The 17,448-nt window shown below is 51.4% G+C and overlaps 4 protein-coding genes across 7 annotated transcripts; 3 read left to right on the top strand and 1 right to left on the bottom strand.

The window, feature by feature from the left end:
• The first annotated feature begins 928 nt into the window (after window positions 1-928).
• Window positions 929-6,463, top strand: LOC6735871 (focadhesin). The gene is made up of 8 exons (XM_016181311.2): window positions 929-1,131; window positions 1,342-1,617; window positions 2,656-2,874; window positions 2,938-3,961; window positions 4,015-4,226; window positions 4,287-5,362; window positions 5,424-6,082; window positions 6,140-6,463. Exons 2-8 carry the CDS (start codon window positions 1,346-1,348, stop codon window positions 6,287-6,289), a joined length of 3,612 nt encoding a protein of 1,203 aa, XP_016029234.1. The 5' UTR covers window positions 929-1,131; window positions 1,342-1,345; the 3' UTR covers window positions 6,290-6,463.
• Window positions 6,464-6,559: 96 nt separating this feature from the next.
• On the top strand, window positions 6,560-14,192 carry LOC6735870 (myotubularin-related protein 6). Of its 2 annotated transcripts, none has more exons than XM_016181312.2 (10): window positions 6,560-6,800; window positions 9,738-9,854; window positions 11,283-11,445; window positions 11,513-11,796; window positions 11,865-11,999; window positions 12,074-12,303; window positions 12,381-12,893; window positions 12,950-13,192; window positions 13,259-13,481; window positions 13,542-14,192. In XM_016181312.2, the coding sequence occupies exons 1-10, from the start codon at window positions 6,777-6,779 to the stop codon at window positions 13,677-13,679; spliced, it is 2,070 nt and encodes a 689-aa protein (XP_016029233.1). In that variant the 5' UTR covers window positions 6,560-6,776; the 3' UTR covers window positions 13,680-14,192. The 2 variants fall into 2 exon arrangements, with proteins under 2 accessions (XP_016029233.1, XP_002082780.2); XM_002082744.4 differs by lacking the exon at window positions 6,560-6,800 and adding an exon at window positions 7,769-8,267.
• Window positions 14,143-16,712, bottom strand: LOC6735869 (translation initiation factor eIF-2B subunit delta). Of its 3 annotated transcripts, XM_039291890.2 has the most exons (5): window positions 16,574-16,681; window positions 16,363-16,400; window positions 15,582-16,199; window positions 14,965-15,525; window positions 14,143-14,910 (listed from the first exon to the last, which is right to left on the bottom strand). In XM_039291890.2, the coding sequence occupies exons 2-5, from the start codon at window positions 16,390-16,392 to the stop codon at window positions 14,227-14,229; spliced, it is 1,893 nt and encodes a 630-aa protein (XP_039147824.1). In that variant the 5' UTR covers window positions 16,393-16,400; window positions 16,574-16,681; the 3' UTR covers window positions 14,143-14,226. The 3 variants fall into 3 exon arrangements, with proteins under 3 accessions (XP_039147824.1, XP_016029231.1, XP_016029232.1); XM_016168808.3 differs by lacking the exon at window positions 16,363-16,400 and having other exon boundaries at window positions 16,574-16,712; XM_016168809.3 differs by lacking the exons at window positions 16,363-16,400; window positions 16,574-16,681 and adding an exon at window positions 16,258-16,276 and having other exon boundaries at window positions 14,965-15,522.
• Window positions 16,658-17,314, top strand: LOC6735868. Its single transcript, XM_016181313.3, has 3 exons — window positions 16,658-16,799; window positions 16,879-17,079; window positions 17,151-17,314. Exons 2-3 carry the CDS (start codon window positions 16,899-16,901, stop codon window positions 17,216-17,218), a joined length of 249 nt encoding a protein of 82 aa, XP_016029230.1. The 5' UTR covers window positions 16,658-16,799; window positions 16,879-16,898; the 3' UTR covers window positions 17,219-17,314.
• Window positions 17,315-17,448: the final 134 nt, after the last annotated feature.

Below are 17,448 nucleotides of genomic sequence, written 5' to 3'. Positions count from 1 at the left end.
TTTTCCTTGTGGAAGCCTCATTTATGATGCTCCTTTCGGCCCGGCAACATTTTTATAGCTGCAACGGCGGCATAATTAATTTCATTTTACGGCGGGGCGAGTTGGCAAAAATGCATAAAGTCAATTAACTGAAAAGGCAGCCGGCGAGAAAACAAGGCTCCTGGCTCTCAGCTCCTGGCAAATCCTGGGAAGGAGAAGCTCCGCAGGAGTAGCGAGGCGAAATGATGAGCTTGTAGTGCCTTAACAGGGCATGCCGTAGATATCTCAACGGGTCAACTCGGTGCCGGGCAAAAATCTCTGGTTCCTCGGCCAGAGAAGTCCATTATCCGAATGATAACTTGCGTACTTCGAGTTTGCAGAGGCTGCCAAGCGGAGCTAATGAAATCCAATTGGAGCGAATTGTTTCCTGGACAATGGCGAAATTCTATTGCAATACGGATTTAGTTTAACAATTGTTTTAATTACGGACAGTTGAGGTAGATTTACGCATTCCTCGAGTCGTTGGCATTTTAATTGCCACTTCGCAAATTATGAAAAAGACCACAACTTTATAAATCAAACGAAGATTTGTAGGTACTGGCCAGAAGTACTTTGATTTATTTCAATTGAATAAACAAAAAGGAAACTATAGTAATAACTATTCCAAAGTACTGAAAAACTAGAAAAACTAATAAATTAAAATTATTGTATATATGTATATATTGATCTTAAATTTGAAATCATGCTAACTCTAATGCTGATGCCACGAGTGCTTAAGAGTGCTTTCGATTAATTTAAAACCACTTTAATAGGATAATCTTTTTATTAAAATAAATTAACTTAGAATTTAAGATATCTTTAAGATAGAAATTCAAATTTTGAAATTCAACTCAGTGAAACCGTTGCAGCGCACAGCGTTGCCACCCTGCAAAAGCCCAAGTTGATGACTGGCCACTCTAACAGCTGACCTCTATCAACAAAGGAAAACAATTCGCGACCGGCTTTTGATTTTGCACGCATTCTACGAATTTCCCTGCTAAAACAGCCATTAGAGTGTAAAACAAGCAACCAACTGAGTTGCCACAACCCGCAGCCTTCGCATGAAATGAGCCCACACGAACCGATTAAAAGAAAGCGGTAAACACGGAAAATGTGAGTAGGTGGCGGGGGTGGAAAGCGCCGGAAAACGCGGCAATGTTCAAACCGCTTCGGATTTTCCACTCCATTCGAGTGGCAGCCGAGCAGCAGAAAGGACACGCGCCGCGCACCGCTGGGCCAGCAAATCCTAGGACCCAAACAAACCATAAATCGCAGCGCCTCGAAAAAACGCCAGCTAACTTGTAGTTGTGTTTGCTATTTCAGCACCATGGAGGACTTCGCCAGCATAAAGCCGCACAGCTCGGTGGTCAAACTGGCCTCCTGCCTGGAGAAGATCTACGCCAAGGTGGTGGAGAGCCGGGAGAAGCAGCTGCCCGAGCACCAAATCAAGGAAATCGAGTTCCTGAAGGCGCAGTGCAAGCACGACCACATGCAACTCAGCCTGATGAGCTGTCAGACGCTGGTGCGCCTGGTGGACGAGGGCGTCCTGGAAGCCAACGGAGTGCAGAACAGCCTGCTCTCCATGCTGGCGAACGCGGGGTGAGGACACCGGAACGGCTATCTGGCCAGAGAACCCGCCCACGACCCACATACATGGCGCACCTTTGAACTTCCGGAGGTCTGCAGCAGGCAGGAGGTGGAACAGCAGGCGACTGGCGTGCTGGTCTATCAGCCTAAGTGGAGCGCAGCGATTCCAATTGCAAAATTGCCCACTAAGGTGCATAAATTAGCCAGCCTGAGTCTGCCTCAAGCTGAAGCGCAAACAGCGTGGATTCCCCAGTGCAGGCAGTTAATTAACGCGCCATTTAACGCCTGCCACCAAGTGCCTCCAACATTGTTGACCCTCCTTCCGGCCGTCGACGCACGCAATCCCTCGCATTTCCGCTGGACGCGTGCCCCAAATTAATTGCCCAGCACTTGGCACGTCATGTAGCAAATGCGCAAATGAATTATGACCCGGAGCTGATCCAAAATCCCAGTTGTTTGGCATTGACTCGGCTTCCGCTTGGCCGCAATCCGCAGTCGTCAATCTCGTGGATCAACAGCGATTATGCCTGGGGCTCTGTAAAAACTATTAGCCATTTCCCGCCACGCAGCGCTACACCCACATATCATATCCTGCAGCCTTGACTGGCAAATATTTGATGTATGCAGAGCCACTAAAAGTCTGGCATTGAACCTGAAATGTTTGCGGAGCGGCGAAGGACGCACAGGCGGTCATGTAATACCGGAATTAACCTTGATAAGCCAGTCCGGTCGAGTTGCAAGTGCAGGCAAAAAGGATTGCATATTAATTGGCCTGCAATTAGAGGCCGAACCCGGGCGACTTGTGGCCAGAGCGTGAATTGTAATTACCTCGTCAAACGCAAAGCGATTCACTCCACCTCCGCCGCAAAAGAGGACGGAACGTCCTTGAGTGCTGATTTGCAGCTGCTACTCCGGAAGTGAGCGCTAATCGGCTGTTACAGTTGTTCCATCTTAATCATTGCGGGGATTGTAAACACCTAAAAGTGTCACTCCTAGTTTAAGTAACTATTCATCTCAATCCTACTTTACGTGGCTTTGCTTTGCTTCCAGTCCAATGCACTTTGCCATCATCACGGAGAGCATCTTGGGTATGCAGCTTTTGAGCCTGAAGCGCAGGACGTCGTCCCTCAAGGGCCAGGAGTCCTATCAGTGTGCGTATGGCCTGAAGACGCAGCAGCATCCGCTAATCTCGCTGCTCCAGCACTCTAGTGCCAACATGCACGACGTGGCCAACAAGATCATTGGCATTTGTCAGCACCACGACAAAGGGTGAGGCCAAATGAGATACTGGACAGTTGAAGACGAAATCTTATAACTTAACTACATTCTCAGCATTCGGGACTACAGCATAGAGTACCTGAGACCGGTGTTTCTCTACGTGCTTTGCAATCCGCAAACTCTGCACGATGTGAAGCCCATTTGGACCTGTCTGCTCAATCTGAGTGGAAAGCAACCCGAGGCGCGTGCTCTGATGCAGGAGCTGTTGGCGTGGAGCAAGTTCAACAACGCGAACACCTGTCTGTGCACCAGCATTCTGGTCATTGAGGCCATCGACCACTTTCTGCAGCGAGAGGACCACGCACAGTCCATCGATCTGGGCATCTACCAAGCGTGTCTCATCAAACAGCTGGCCAACTACGGCATCGATCCGCGTCCAAGCCTGCAGTGCCTGCTGCGAGTGCTCCATGCCACGCGGGAGCACACGAAGGACCACTACCATGTGCTCCTGGTTCTTCTTGCCGAGGTCTTGCACGTGCTGTCCCCTTTTTACCTGGCGGATCTGCTGCGCATCATCGTGTTCGTGGTGGTGCAGGAGCGCTGTGGCCATGAATACATTCTGAACATGTGTCTGGACGGAATTATTCAGTGGATGTCTCAGACTGCATTCATACCCGCAGAGGGCTTGGCCTTGGCCCATCAGATAGTCGAGAAGGTGTTGGACACTGAGAGATCCGACCAGGGGGCAGAGGTGATCTCCACCAAGCAATTGAAGCCCGCTCACATGCGCAACTATCATCCGGACATTGCGATAGCCTTCGACCTGGCCACATTGGTGGAGTCCTTCGACGCCTCCGACAACCAGGATGTGTTCGCTTTTGTGGACGCCCTGAACGTCAAGGCCAACACGGTATTCTGCCAGCGCCTGCACCTCTTCCTGCGCGCGCTGTTCTTGTCGAAGAAGCCGCCCGTGGATTGCTGGTTCAAGATCTACGAGGTCATACTGCAAATCGTTAAGGTCAACGAGGGCATCGCCTACGACTTCCTCATGACATACATCTTCAAGCTCGCCCACGAGAACAATCCGGAGCTGCAGCTGGAGCTGCTCAGAGGATTGGCCAGCTTTGCCGTGTGCAAGGTAAGATGTGTCACATCTACTCCCCTACTTTTTATTCAATGTATTGTTTAAAGGACAATGTTCCCATGATACTGAACACCATACGAAATCTTTCCACCGAGAACGGCACATTCTGCGTGGATCTTTATGTGCGCCTATGGCGAGTGGAGAGGCGCACCTATCCCTTCCTGCTGAAGCAGATTGCCCAACCACTGCCGGACAATGACAAGCGCTGGGAGCTGCAGATAGCCCGCAACCATGCCATGCGGGAGATCTGTCAGGAGAAGTAGCTTTGAAATAACTTCTACCCAAAATGACTTTCTGATCGACCATTACTCATTTCCAGACCCACTTTACATGGCACGGAGCTGCTCCCGCATCTTAGCAACACCCTCAACCATTCCTCCGATGAGGCGGGCGATCTGGCCACATCCCTGGCCCTGGATGCCATATACTCCTTGTGTGATAGTCACACCGTGAACATTGCTTCCACCTGGCAGGCGCTGGGCAGTAAATTCCGCAACGAGATGCGTCCGCAGACGCTCAAATCGCTGTACAGGCTCTTTGGACTCGTACCAATGCTGAAGACGCCCACCCTGGAGTACGAGAAGTTGGCGGACGACGCGCTGGAGCACCTGTGGCAAGCCATTAGCCGGCCGGGCACGGATGCTGCCCAGGTGCGGAATGCCCTGGTTGCCCTTAGGAACTACGAGCCTGGAGTTACTTTGAACTTACGCCACATTCCAGCACAATTTCGCTTTGAAATCGTTGGCGGAGTGGGAGCTGGAGGTCCCGGAGGTCGCGAAGTTGTGGATCTGCAGCAGGAGACTGTGCCCGGTGAGGTGTGGGTGCAGCTACTGCAGAAGATACGCCCGGAGTGCGGAGATGCCGCGGCAGACTTGATTTCCCATCACATAGACAGTGAGATCAACGCTTTCCGCAGTGGAGTCTACCGCCTGCCCGAGGGTAGACCGGAGCCACGGAAGCTGGTGGGCTTGTTTGCCACTAGTCCGCTCCGCGCAGTGACCAACTATCTGGTGAGCCAGGCGCGCTTTGGAGATTACGTCCCGGAACCGTATGCCGTCACTTTCGCTCTGCGATCGCTGTCCAAAAAGTTTCCCAAGCCAATTCCGCCGCTGGACTGGAGTTGCCTCACCAGCTTCTTCCACTTGTCCTTCGATGCGCGAAAATATTGCATCATAATTGCCAAGAATCAGGCCGTCAACTCGGGAACCGCCAAGCGTCTCCTGGAGAACTTCCTCATCGATTTTGAGCCCAATTGCTTCGAGGAGGATCTGTTGCTGCTCTTCTCATTGCTGCCAGAGATTGCGAGCAGTGTGAGCCTCCAGATTCTGAAGAACTTTGCCGAGAAGGTGGCTGTCTACTGCTTTAAAGAATCGCAGATAAATGACTTTGTTGAAGGTGTGTCCCAATCCGCTTGTATCTGAATGAGCAATTCCCCGAAGCTTTAGTTTCTTTTCAGGATGCTTGTTCGAAAAATTTTTGGAAAGCGTCAAGTACATCTTTACCGGCAATTGCGACATACCCGAGGTACTGGACGTTTTCACGCTGATTGTTGAGCGTTACATGGACTCGATGAATCTGGACTCACGGCTCTTCGAACGCTACACGGAAGTTGTGGCCACACTGCATCCGAATGCAATTGATGGTCTAACGACGCCAGCCAATTGGTGGGAGACGCCGGTGGGCAAGCTGAAAAAGGCGACCATCATTCGGTGCTACTTGGTTTTGTACAACGAGAAGCTTCCAAATCCTCTCAAGTGGCTCACGCCCATAATAGATGCCTACGAGAAACGAGCGGAGGAGCGGCCTTTCTTCTACCGCCACCTGGCAGCCACTCTGTACGCTTTCGCGAGCGATGAGCACTCCAGCAACTGGATAGCGGAGATGTTCCTGGAGATCCAAATGCTCTTGGCCGAGGCCTCCAACAAGGAGAAGGTGAACAGGGCGCTCTACCTGCTGGACATCTTCATCCTAGCCGTGGATGTGCTCTCGGGCTGCGCCGTGCTGTTGGGCAGCGTCGATGTGGTGGCCACGGACGACAAGCAGCGGCTGGCGCTGTTCCCGGAGAGCTTGCAGTTCCTGTGCGATCACATCTTTTGGAAGGATCAGGAGGCTAAGGTTTGCAACACAATCGTTTTACCATTCCCTGCAAAATACCAATGAGAATACTTGCAGATATACGAGTTCCTCTTCAATCTGTATAAGCACACGATCATGCCCGCTTCCTACGCCGATGTCTTCAGGGAGGCCATCATCTGCTCCCGGAACAAGCCCTATTTCGACAGCAAGGGCGTCTGGACCAAATACGTAGGACTGCGTAAATGAACACGACGACCACTCACCGCATTTAGACCCTCTCCGCCCACGCCTGAAGTGCACTTGAATGGCTAGAACCAACCGCCTACCGTCAATGTTAGTCAATTTTTGATAGCCATCGCGTTCCTTGTTACTTGTATGTGTTTCAACTTTAACGTACATTAAATGCATTTTTGCGCACAACATTTGAATTTGCCAAGGCTGCCAGACGGTCGCAAAGTGTGGCCGCCGATAGCCGTCGACGGCCGATAACTTCGGGGGTGGATCCAATCGACTGGAGCACATCACTAGTTCGTACAATCGCCTCGAAGAATTTATTATTATTCCGGAATAATTACAAAAAAAATGCAAAAAATACGCAACCACTAGTGCAGTTCTAACAATTTAACGAGGCTTCCTTGCGTGAGCTTGTGAACCGGTGGGCGAATCAGTGCACAGCGACTTTGTGGCTCGTTTTCACGTGAGGCAACAGGAAAACCCAATCAAAACGTAAACAATGGACGAAATAAAGCTCGCCAAGGTTAGTTATCAGCTTAATCAATGCGATAGGGTGCACTGCAGCCAGGGTCATCCATCGGCGACCACCGTGGAGCACCTGGCTGGGCTGCCGCGAAGGCGCTGTGAGTCATCCATCGCGGGGGCTGGACACTTGGAAATCGATGGAAAGGGTGCTCCACCTGCGCCGTTTCCGTGGGAAAAGTACCGGCTACTCCGCCCACACAGGTGGGGTGCTCCGCCCCGGGCAGGTGGGAGCACTCCCAGAAATCCACGTCCATTAATGCGGAACCAAAACATGCGCATAGAATGCAAAGTAAATAAGTTTCGAGCCGCGCTCTCTTCCCATCCCTAAATCACCCAGAATCCACCCACTCAGCCTCAATTTTTAACCGTGAAAAGTCGTCCATCCAAATCAGTGGAAGGTTCTCTCAGCGTCCAAAATGGGAGGCTACACACACACTTCTGTCCTTTGACGTGGCCTATTTAACTGGGTTCGTGTTGTGGCCGAAGTTGATGGGATTCCCGCATCCCCGAAATGGGTTGCTTATCAATGCAAGTGTGTGGAAACTTATTTGGAACTTAGAGCTGCCCTTGAAAGTAACGAAACTGAAATTACCTATCTTAAATGCTTACATAAATCATGAGAAATTTCTTAAAATATGAAATATGTGCATTCTAAGATCGATAATAAGTATTCTTTCAAATTCAAACACCTATTTTATGTAATGTAAACTTAACAGTAGAAGTTATTAGTCGTTTTTGTAGCTTAAATTAAAAGCAGTATCTTTTCAGTTAATCATTTAATAGTGAAGTTAAATACCTTGCTCTTTACTTAAACGTTTGTTTAGTAAGATCCCAATCCTTACAGGGTATTTCCATGTAACAAACTGTCCAAATAGTCCTCTCTTCGTTAGAGAGAGAATTTCCCTTGGCAAATTTCCCCAACACAAAATCGTAGCGCGCTTTAAGGCGCGCGCATTCGTCGCAGGCAACTGAGTTCCATTCCATCGCTCGACGGGAGCACTTCGCGCTGCCCCAAGCAAACCACACACACTCATATTCGTGGGGGAAATCGCACTAAAAGGCAAAGCAAATCGCCAGTGAATAGCGCGAGTTTCGCGCTCGTGAGGCGAAAAGTGAAAGTCCCAGGCCATTCCACCCATACAAACTCGGATTGATTCCATTCGAGTTGCCAGCACACGATTGCTGCTGCTGATTCAAAATCAATAAAGCGGCCGCCAGTCCCACAATGGACTTCACCCGATTCATGAACAAGTTCAACGAGATCGAGCGCCAATTGTCCCCGACCTCCGCGCTGCGCCTGAGCTTCGACAACATCTCGCCGGAGACGGAGGAGCCGCCGGATGGCAACAAGAGGCTGTGGGGCGTGCCCGTGCCGCCCTTCGTCTCCGAGAAGGTGGTCTCCTGGATCGAGGAGGAGTTCAACGAGGCTCCGGTCTTCTACAACGGCAACAGTGTGCTCAAGAAGGTAAACCCGCCCGCTCCCCACGTTCCCATGCAAATCATGGCGAGCAAATCGTGCTAATTTTCCCATCTCACCCATGGCCACGGGCTACTGGCTACTGGCCGGAAAATATGCAAATCAGCACACAGGCAGTATGTTCGGGAGCCTGCCAAAAGCTGACTGCGCCCCCTTCCCGACACCCGTTTCCTATGTGGGTCATGTGTAGGAAGGAGGAGCAGGTCCTGGCCATCCCGACTGCATCCGGGCGCCAAGTGCGTCACCACAATCACTCCTCGGGGCACCCACAAGTCTGACAGATTGTTGCATTGTCAGCGGGACACTCGGGTGCGGAGCTCGGTCAATTAATGGAATGGGTTTTCCATCAAAGTCGCAGATGCAACTGCCATCGGCTGGCAAATTGCACTCGTACATCAAGTGCAGGCCACCGGACTGGCGATTGTCAAGGTTTCCCATGTTGATTACCAATGGGCAATGGCACAGACTCCCCATGTGCACCATACGCAGATTGAATTAATGCACTTCGTTTGTCTTTATTTCTGTGTATCTGATAATTTCGAAATTCGAAATATAACTTAGTTTTATGGCTCAGTTCGCTTGATAATCGTGCATCAAGTATACGCCATGTTGCCAAGAAACTAATTTAGCTTCTGCATGTGCAACTTAACCATAATAAATCGAATCAAATATATTATGCTTATGCTTATATAAGATTTAGTTTCTGAAACTGCAAGCTTATGAAGGTTAAACTTGTGCGACCTTAAAGTCCAAACCATTTATACAAATGCTTAGTTAGGCAAATTTGTTTATCTTAAATCCACGCTTTAATTTGCCTGCCCGCTGGGCGAGGGTAATGAACTCCCTCTGGCTAAATCAGACAATTAACTAACCTTATCTATCCCGACAATGGACCCGGCTCAAACAAGGGCCTCAATCTAAGTGACATGAAAGGAAATTAGTCCGATGATGAACGGCTCTGGGGAAATGGAATATGTAGAGACCTCCTGGGCAATAAAAGCCGGCGCAGGCGAAACGGAAAAAGGGAAGCGGTGGCATGGCATAGGTTGGGTTGGGGAATCCGGCCTGGAGGACCATCAAAGGAATTAATGTGCCGCTGGTCGGCCGACGGTTTTATTAAATGGATGCAAAGCAACTAACCGCAAGGAGCACATATAGAGGTGCCTATATTTAGGTGATGCTTTATAGTTGACATATACTCGGCTTTGATGAATCTTTGATGAAGTTTCCGTTCACTTCAGCCGGGGATTCGCTGAAAGTTGATTGAAAAAGTTAGCTCCTTTCTTCGTGCTCATGCAGTTGATTCTATATTGCTTGCAATGTGTACGTTCGAGTGGGTTTCCACAAAACTATATGGATTCCGCTGACGTCAGCCGGGGCACAGCTGAAATGAAAGAGCGAATTTAAACCCAATTGTAATCATTTCCATTCTCTCTGGCTCTGTTTTTGTTTTTGCAGGTGGAAAATGTGCGGATGATAGATCGCTACAATACCAAAAATCCCACGGTGGGCACCCTCTATCTGACGGCCACCCATCTGATATTCGTGGAGCCCGACAGCAACAAGGAGACCTGGGTAAGTGCCCCATAATGACATCATCAATGCGGTAGCTCCTTTGCTAACAACTTTCGTCGCCCGGAGTGGCAAATGTGGATTTGCGTGGCCCACAAAACGTTTATGTGAGTCACCACTGTGCTGGCAAATAAGTCCGCTGCCTGCGAACGTGCTCAAATGGGTTTCTTTTCGGTTTAGCACCGACCTCGCAGCTGTCAAAAAGTTTAGAGCCCCTCTGGCAGCCGAGCCGACTGATGTCTTAGGTGCGCTGCACTTCCTTCCTCGAGAGGAGGAAGACAGCGGTTGAGTGTGGAAAAGTTTTCTTCAACGAGTTTGCAGCATGTTTCCTGCGCTTTAAGATTCTTATTTACCTAACAGGGAATTTAATTCGCCTCCTGCAATCGCAATCTGGCACACAAAAGAATGTTTGCACGAGCGTGTTGCGTATACGCCCCATTGCACACATCCGAATTGAATTCGCACAGCTTTTGTGTACGTTAATTGCAAGCATATTTCCTTGCTGCCGCTTTAAATTCACCGGGAATTGTTTGAAAAGCTGCTGCAGCTTAAGGTTCGTTGTGTTGGCGAATGCGATTTTCGCAGCGAAATTGAAAGGATAAAGTGACAATAAGCGGCCTGAATAGTCGCGAAAAAGCCCTGGCTTAGCGTTATATTGCACAATAAGTGCCCGACGAGCTCGACAAGCATATCCTTTGGACACACCGCCGGATTTGTTGCTCAAATCCCTGCACATGCGAGTGCCACTAAATGCGTTTAATTATTCCAGCCGTGTAAGTTGTCCACTGCGTATACGTAACGAGGTTGCTGGCCGGAAGCAGGCAAGCATTGCATTTTAATTGCCTCGCCCAAATCGTATTAATTATGCACTCCCCGGAGCAAGTTGGCGCATCCGAGTGCCACAAGTGGCCCAGGAGCGTAGGTGTCCGGGATGCCGGATGAGTCGCACTTGCGGGGGCCGCGCAAAGTGGTTAATTAAAAGTGAAAACACTTAGGATCAGAGCACGAGAGCCGCCGTGAGGGGGCCAAAAGCAGGCAGCTATCGATTTTCTGCGCCATTGAAAACTGGTTGCTTAGTTCCTCATAATCCGGCTGCTTCTTCCCGCCCCTGACTTGCTCCGCTTTCTTTACTGCCCGCCACTGGGGCGCATCAATTATTTAGTGGCGAAAGCAGTTCTGTTCGGGCACGTAGCTGGCTTGTCCAAGGGGCGGGAGTGGAGTTTTGCTGTTGCCAGCGTTGCATAAGAGCAGCCTTGGGCGAAGTCACGGTCGCCAGCTGCCTGCTTGGATGTTTCGCTCACAAAGGGCAGCAAACCATAAGCAGCAATCATTCGAGTAGCTGGGAAAATAAGCCAACGAAACCCATGTCTGCAGATTTATTAACCACACCGGACGTTATATACTTGTATTTACACTTTGCGTCCTTTTCAGATCCTGCACATGCACGTGGCCAGCATTGAGAAGCTTCCCTTGAGCACGACAGGATCTCCGCTGCTCATCCGCTGCAAGACCTTTCTGTCCGTAACTTTCGTCATTCCCAAGGACTCCGAGTGCCACGATGTCTACACCTCGCTGCTGAAACTCTTCCAGCCGGGTAAGAATTCGCCAAACCCGACAATGCGGCCGCCATTCACAAGCCTACATTCCTATCCCGCGGGCAGTGTCCATCAACAAATTGTACTGCTTCAACTACCAGCCGAACAAGGATGACTTCCCCAAGAACGCCGGCTGGGACTACTTCAAGCTGGAGGCCGAGTTCAAGCACATGCTGGTGCCCAACGAGGCCTGGACACTGTGCACCATGAACGAGAAGTACGAGCTGTGCGACACCTATCCGCGTCAGATCTACGTGCCCAAGGAGGCCACCACGCTGATGCTCATCAGCAGCTCGCGATTCCGCTCCAAGGGGCGGCTGCCGGCGCTCACCTATCTGCACAACAACAAGGTGAGGCGAGCATTTACATAACTTCTATTATCACCAGTTACCTATATTATAACTATGAACCACTGCAGGCCTCCATCTGCCGCTGCAGCCAGCCGCTGTCCGGATTCAGTGCCCGCTGTCTGGAGGATGAGCAGATGCTGGAGGCCATACGCAAGACGAATTCCAACACGGACTACATGTATGTGGTGGACACACGACCACGGGTGAGTGTGACAGGGGAATACCGGGAATCCCCCGGGGCCAGCATATGCAAATAATCCATTTACGCCATTTGCAGATTAATGCCATGGCCAACAGAGCCGCCGGCAAGGGATACGAGAACGAGGCCTTCTACGAGAACATCAAATTCCACTTCCTCGGCATCGAGAACATCCACGTGCAGCGCGCCAGCCTGCAAAAGGTGCTGGAGGCCTGCGAACAGAAGTCGCCCACGATGAGCGCCTTCATAAATGCCCTGGAGTCATCCGGCTGGCTGAAGCACATTCGCTCCATATTGGACACGTCGAGGTGAGCCAACATACAGGAGAATCTCCCACTGGCATTGTGGGCTGAGTTGTAAACATCCTTTGTGTGTGACCCTGCAGCTTCATCGCCAACGCCGTGGACAAGGGCGTCTCGGTAGTGGTCCACTGCTCCGACGGCTGGGACCGCACGGCCCAGGTCTGTTCGCTGGCGCAGCTGATGCTGAACCCCTACTACCGGACCATCAAGGGCTTCCAGGCGCTGATCGAGAAGGACTGGCTGGCCTTCGGGCATAAGTTCAGCGAGCGCTGCGGCCACATCCAGACGGATGCCCGCGAGGTGTCGCCGATCTTCACACAGTTCCTGGACTGCACCTGGCAGCTAATGTCGCAGCGCAGCGAGGCCTTCGAGTTCAACGAGCGGTTCCTGCTCATCCTGCACGACCATGTGCACTCATGTCAATTCGGCACCTTCGTGGGCAACTGCGAGAAGGATCGCTTGGACCTGAAGCTGGCCGAGCGCACCTTCTCGCTGTGGGGCTACATGGCCAACCACCTGAACGAGTATATCAACCCGCTGTACAAGCCAAATGTGGACGAGGCCATCAAGGCCAACCTGGCACCGCAGTGCATCAAGTGAGGACTTTCTGGAGTGAGCCAAATCCTATATAAACTATGCGCTTCTCACACAGGTTCTGGCGCGGCATGTATAGTCGCTTCGAGAGCGGCATCCATCCGCGGGAGCCACTGGGCGACCTTCTGCTCGATAGCAAGGAGCACTGCAACTCGCTGGAGGACCACGTGCAGCATCTGACCAAGCGCATAGCCAGCTTCAAGAACTACATTTCCAAGTCGGCCAAGAAACTGCAAGACGCCACCAGCGCCCCTGGCAAAGTGAGCAAGGAGCTCCCCAGCAACGAGATCAATGACAACAAGTGCGAATGATAGATATTAGATATCAGCTTGGCATGTATGCTATATAATCCATCCCCTTATTGCAGATACAACTACGATAAGAAACTTAGCGAACTGTCTGCCGCCGACGACGACCATCCGCTGAAGGCCAGCAACATGTCCTTCGCTAGTCTGTCGCTGAGCGCGGAACAATCCAGTCCGCCACAGGCGCTGCCCGAGGAGATCAACTCCGTGGCCGTAGACTGGAAGCCCATGCGCAACGTAACCACCTGCTCCTGCTCCACGCCCTTCGATCAGTTCAGCAAAAAGGTGGGTAACTCCGCGTACTTAAGCAAGCCTCCCACTGATGATGATCCAATCCTCGAATAGACTCACTGCTGGCGCTGCGGGGACATCTTCTGCGAGCGCTGCATAGACAAGAACGTGGCTCTGCCAGGACACGACAGTGGAAAGCCGGTGCCGGTGTGCCGGGGCTGCTTCCGGCAAATGCAAAAGCAAAGCCCGTAAAGGCAAGGCGGGCAGGATCGAGGGATCGAGCGGAGCTAGGGTGTGCGATCGATATGGAAACGCTATTAAATTTATTGTGTGTATTTATTGTTGCATTTGTAGCCTTAGCTGCTTGTAGAAGCTCATTCAAGTTGTTGCAAATGGAAATCAAAAGAGCAAAACCAAATCAATCCACCAGCGATTGGCTTCCAGGCATCGTCCTAGTCTATAAGCCGGGCACAAAACTGTATTTTGTTGTTAGAACCTAGAGCTACTTGTTTGCCAATCCCAGCCCCACCCGCACGGAAAGTACAATTGCATGTCAGAGCGCAGACTTGCTCTTGATCAAAATATTTATAATTTCCGAGGAACTCGACGGTCTCCGGATGTACAGACACTTGGGCCTAGCCCTCCTCCGCAGCAGCGGTCCCTGGCATCAAGTATATTCCACTAGCATACCCGTAAATTATGAACTACGCATCAATCTTGTTTGTCGATTTGATCAAAGTGTAATAAAACTTATTTATTCAACAACTGCGAGTCCTACTGAGCGATCGGTGAAGTCTGATTAGTAGCCAATGTCTGGCTTGATGCGGAGTATGACGGGCACACTGGTGCAGGGCAGGATGGCCACCTCGGTGACCACGGCACTCACCAGCTCCGGCGGAGTAATGTCGTAGCTCAGGTTGAGCGGCAACAGCTTCCCCTTGGCCGCCCAGTTGCTTAGCTGGCACTTGTCGCCGCGCACCAGTTGGTTGGGATCGCTCAGCTCGTTGTAGACGATGGCGTCCGTCTGGAAGCGCTCGCTGAACTTGTGCGTCTCGCAGCACACGAGCACCGGCACGTTGTGGGCATTGGCCACCAGGGCCACCTGGGCGGTGCCCGTGCGCGCCATCACGTATCCGTTGGCCAGCAGGGCGTGCGCTCCCAGCAGCACCTTCGTGGCCTCCGCCATCACATAGCCCACGGCGTTGATGAGCACGTAGGTGCACGGAATCCCGGTGGCGTGCAGTCGGCGCAGCAGCTCCTGGCCTTCGCATCCGGGTCGCGAATCGACGACAATCACGCGGAAGGCCACCTGGCGCCGCTTGGCCTCCTCGCAGATGAACTGAATGAGGGAGGAACAGGCGAAGGTCAGCAGCACGTCGCCATCGGTGATCTTTTCCTGCAGGAACCCGCTGATCGCTTGGGCCGCCTTGCCGATTTGATTTTCAATGTAAGTATCGATGAAGTGGACGAGCAGCTCCTTCAACTGTTGAGCAAATGCATGTTACCAATCGATTTAAAAAGGTATTTTCATTCTTACCTCCGTTTCGGGAACATCCGCCGGCAGCTGTGTCAGTTGGTTCTTGAATTGTTTGTACGCATTGGACACGGACACAGCCAGCGGGCGGCACTTGTGCAGGTGGTCTACGTGGTGCTTCACGGCGGCGTCTAGGCTGCGACCAAACTCCTTCTTGGCGGGCGTCTCGAAGTCGTGGACAACCTGGCGCAGGGCGTGCAGGAAGGCAATGCATCGAGCATTGGATCCGACCACTGTGCGCTTGGCGTACTGGACACCCAAGCGCGCAATGCTCGGATGAACGAGTGGATCGTTGATGAACTGGCTGTCTTCCTTGGCACACACCAGGTGGTTGAACAGCTTCACCCGGCAGTCTACATTGGGCGTGTTGGCTGGACATTTGCCGGGGGAACTGCTTGTGGCCGCTTTGGTGGGGGAAACGCTCTTTAGCTTCGGCTCTTTGGGAGCTGCGCTGGGTGGAGCCTTGGCCGCAGGCTGGTCCTTTTTAGTCTGTACCTGGGCCTTGGCTGCCCGTTGGGCTTCCTGGATGGCGCGACGCTCCGCTTTGCTAAGTGCTGGCTTCTTCTGCACAAGAGGCGAGATGTATATAAAGCAAGGGAATCTTAAAGCTAGCGAGTTACCTTTTCCTGGTCCGCCTCTGTTGTCGAAGGTGCAGCACTGGCTGCGACTGGAGCTTTTTCTGCAACTTTCAGGTCAGCGAGCTGTTGTGTGGTGCCCTCTACCTTGGCTCCTCCGCCTTTGCCAGCTTTCTTGGCTGCCTTCTTGGCCTCGCGTTCCGCCTTGATCTGCTCGCGTGTCTTTTCCCCCGCCTCCACATCCTTGCCATTTACCGCAGCTAGCTGAGTCGTCTTTGAAGCCACTGCATCCTGCACCTTTGTTGTGGTGGTGGTTGTCAGCTTGGTGGTTATGGTCGTCTGCTCCACCTCAGTGATGATTTTGGTGGCCGGAGCAGCGGGAGTGGTCAGAACAGCAGGAGTGGCGGCAGTAGGAGTCGGTGCAGTTTTGTGTTTCTTGGCCTGCTTGGCCAGCTTCTTCGCCTCCCGCTCGGCCATTATCTGGTCACGAGTCTTCTCCGTGGCCACTGCATCCACTGCATTTCCGGGCATTGCACTCGCGGCGACGTTGACTGAGGTTTCCTGGGTCGTTGGTTGGCTGTCTTCCTGGCGATTTCGTTTGTTGCGCGGTCGATTGCGTTGCCTCTGCTTCTTGTGCTTGCTCTTCAAAGTCTGGGCGTCAGTCTGCAGTTAGGGAGTACGGAATTAGTTTTTGATGAAACAAAATGTAAGACAATCAAACTGTTTGGATCCAATACGAAATCAAAACGGCAGACATGCTAAATAAAAACTAAATTTGGGATTCTCGCTACTTGGCAGATAAGTTACTAAGAGGCAAGCTAGCTACCTGTGGCACCTGTTCGCTAGTTAAAACCATTTTGAAAGCTTGAAAAGAGAGAGACATGGCAATTTAGGTGGAAAAGGATGTGAAAAGGTTAAAGGTTCAGTCTCCTGTGGCGGTGCAATTAAGATCCAAGCTGAATCCTGCGTCTATGGGTAAGCACGATGCTGGCTTATTGTGGCTTATAGCACCTAAGCAGTGTGCTTGCTGTCTTTACCTTACGATTCTTTATTATTATTCGGGAAAAGCAACTCGAAAGTTTTGCTCACGATGGCAAAAAAACGTCCACCAGCTGATAGCGATGCAAGTGAATCGATAACCGTTTCGATTGGCCGCGGTAAACACATGGCCGGCCTTGCCAGACTCGTCAGTAGCCAGTGTCATTTTTGGTGCTTTCCTCGTCGCACGAGTTGGCATTTCCATAGCTGTCTTTTATTTGTGAGGTTCGTATGTTCGTCCGCCGCCTCCGAAAATTACATAATTTTTGCGTAAATTGATTTCGTTTAATGCGACCATCCGCAGCTGCGAATTCCACGACTACCATGGCCGACAAAGCTGCTGCCGAGAAACCCGCCGGACGCCCCATGCGCTACCCGTACACCTTCTCCGCGAAGATAGCCCAATTCCCCATCAAGCACTACATCAAGAACCAGTGGATCTGGCGCTACTACTTCATTGCGGCCGTGGCCTGCGTGCCCGTGTTCTACAAGATCAGCAAGCTGGGTGCGTAACACTCGCCTCGCGCCCTCTGGGCCCCATGTACTAATGCACTTCTCCCTTCTGTCCACTTTCAGCCAACTCGCCCGAGAACAAGAAGGCATGGGCCGAATCGCAGGCCAAGGAGCACGCCGAGCACCACTAGGCGGCCAGTAAATTAGTCTTAATTGTCGCATTAACATTTCAGAGCTGTTTGTGTCGGACCCAACGTGAAATCGGCGAATAAATGATTTGAAACGAAGTTAAACTTGATTCTTATTGGAGAGTGCACTGCAACATCCAAATACGGTCTTACTATGCGGCTATGACACCACCTATGAGTTGAGTTCGGTCACACTAATGATTTGTTATATGATTTATAACAAACTTATAAAT

The sequence above is a fragment of the Drosophila simulans genome, chromosome 2R (genome assembly GCF_016746395.2).
Source record: "Drosophila simulans strain w501 chromosome 2R, Prin_Dsim_3.1, whole genome shotgun sequence".
NCBI classification, from domain to species: Eukaryota; Metazoa; Arthropoda; class Insecta; order Diptera; family Drosophilidae; genus Drosophila; species Drosophila simulans.
The sequence above is the reverse complement of the archived record's forward strand: the minus strand, read 5'-3'. Positions and strand labels throughout refer to the sequence as shown.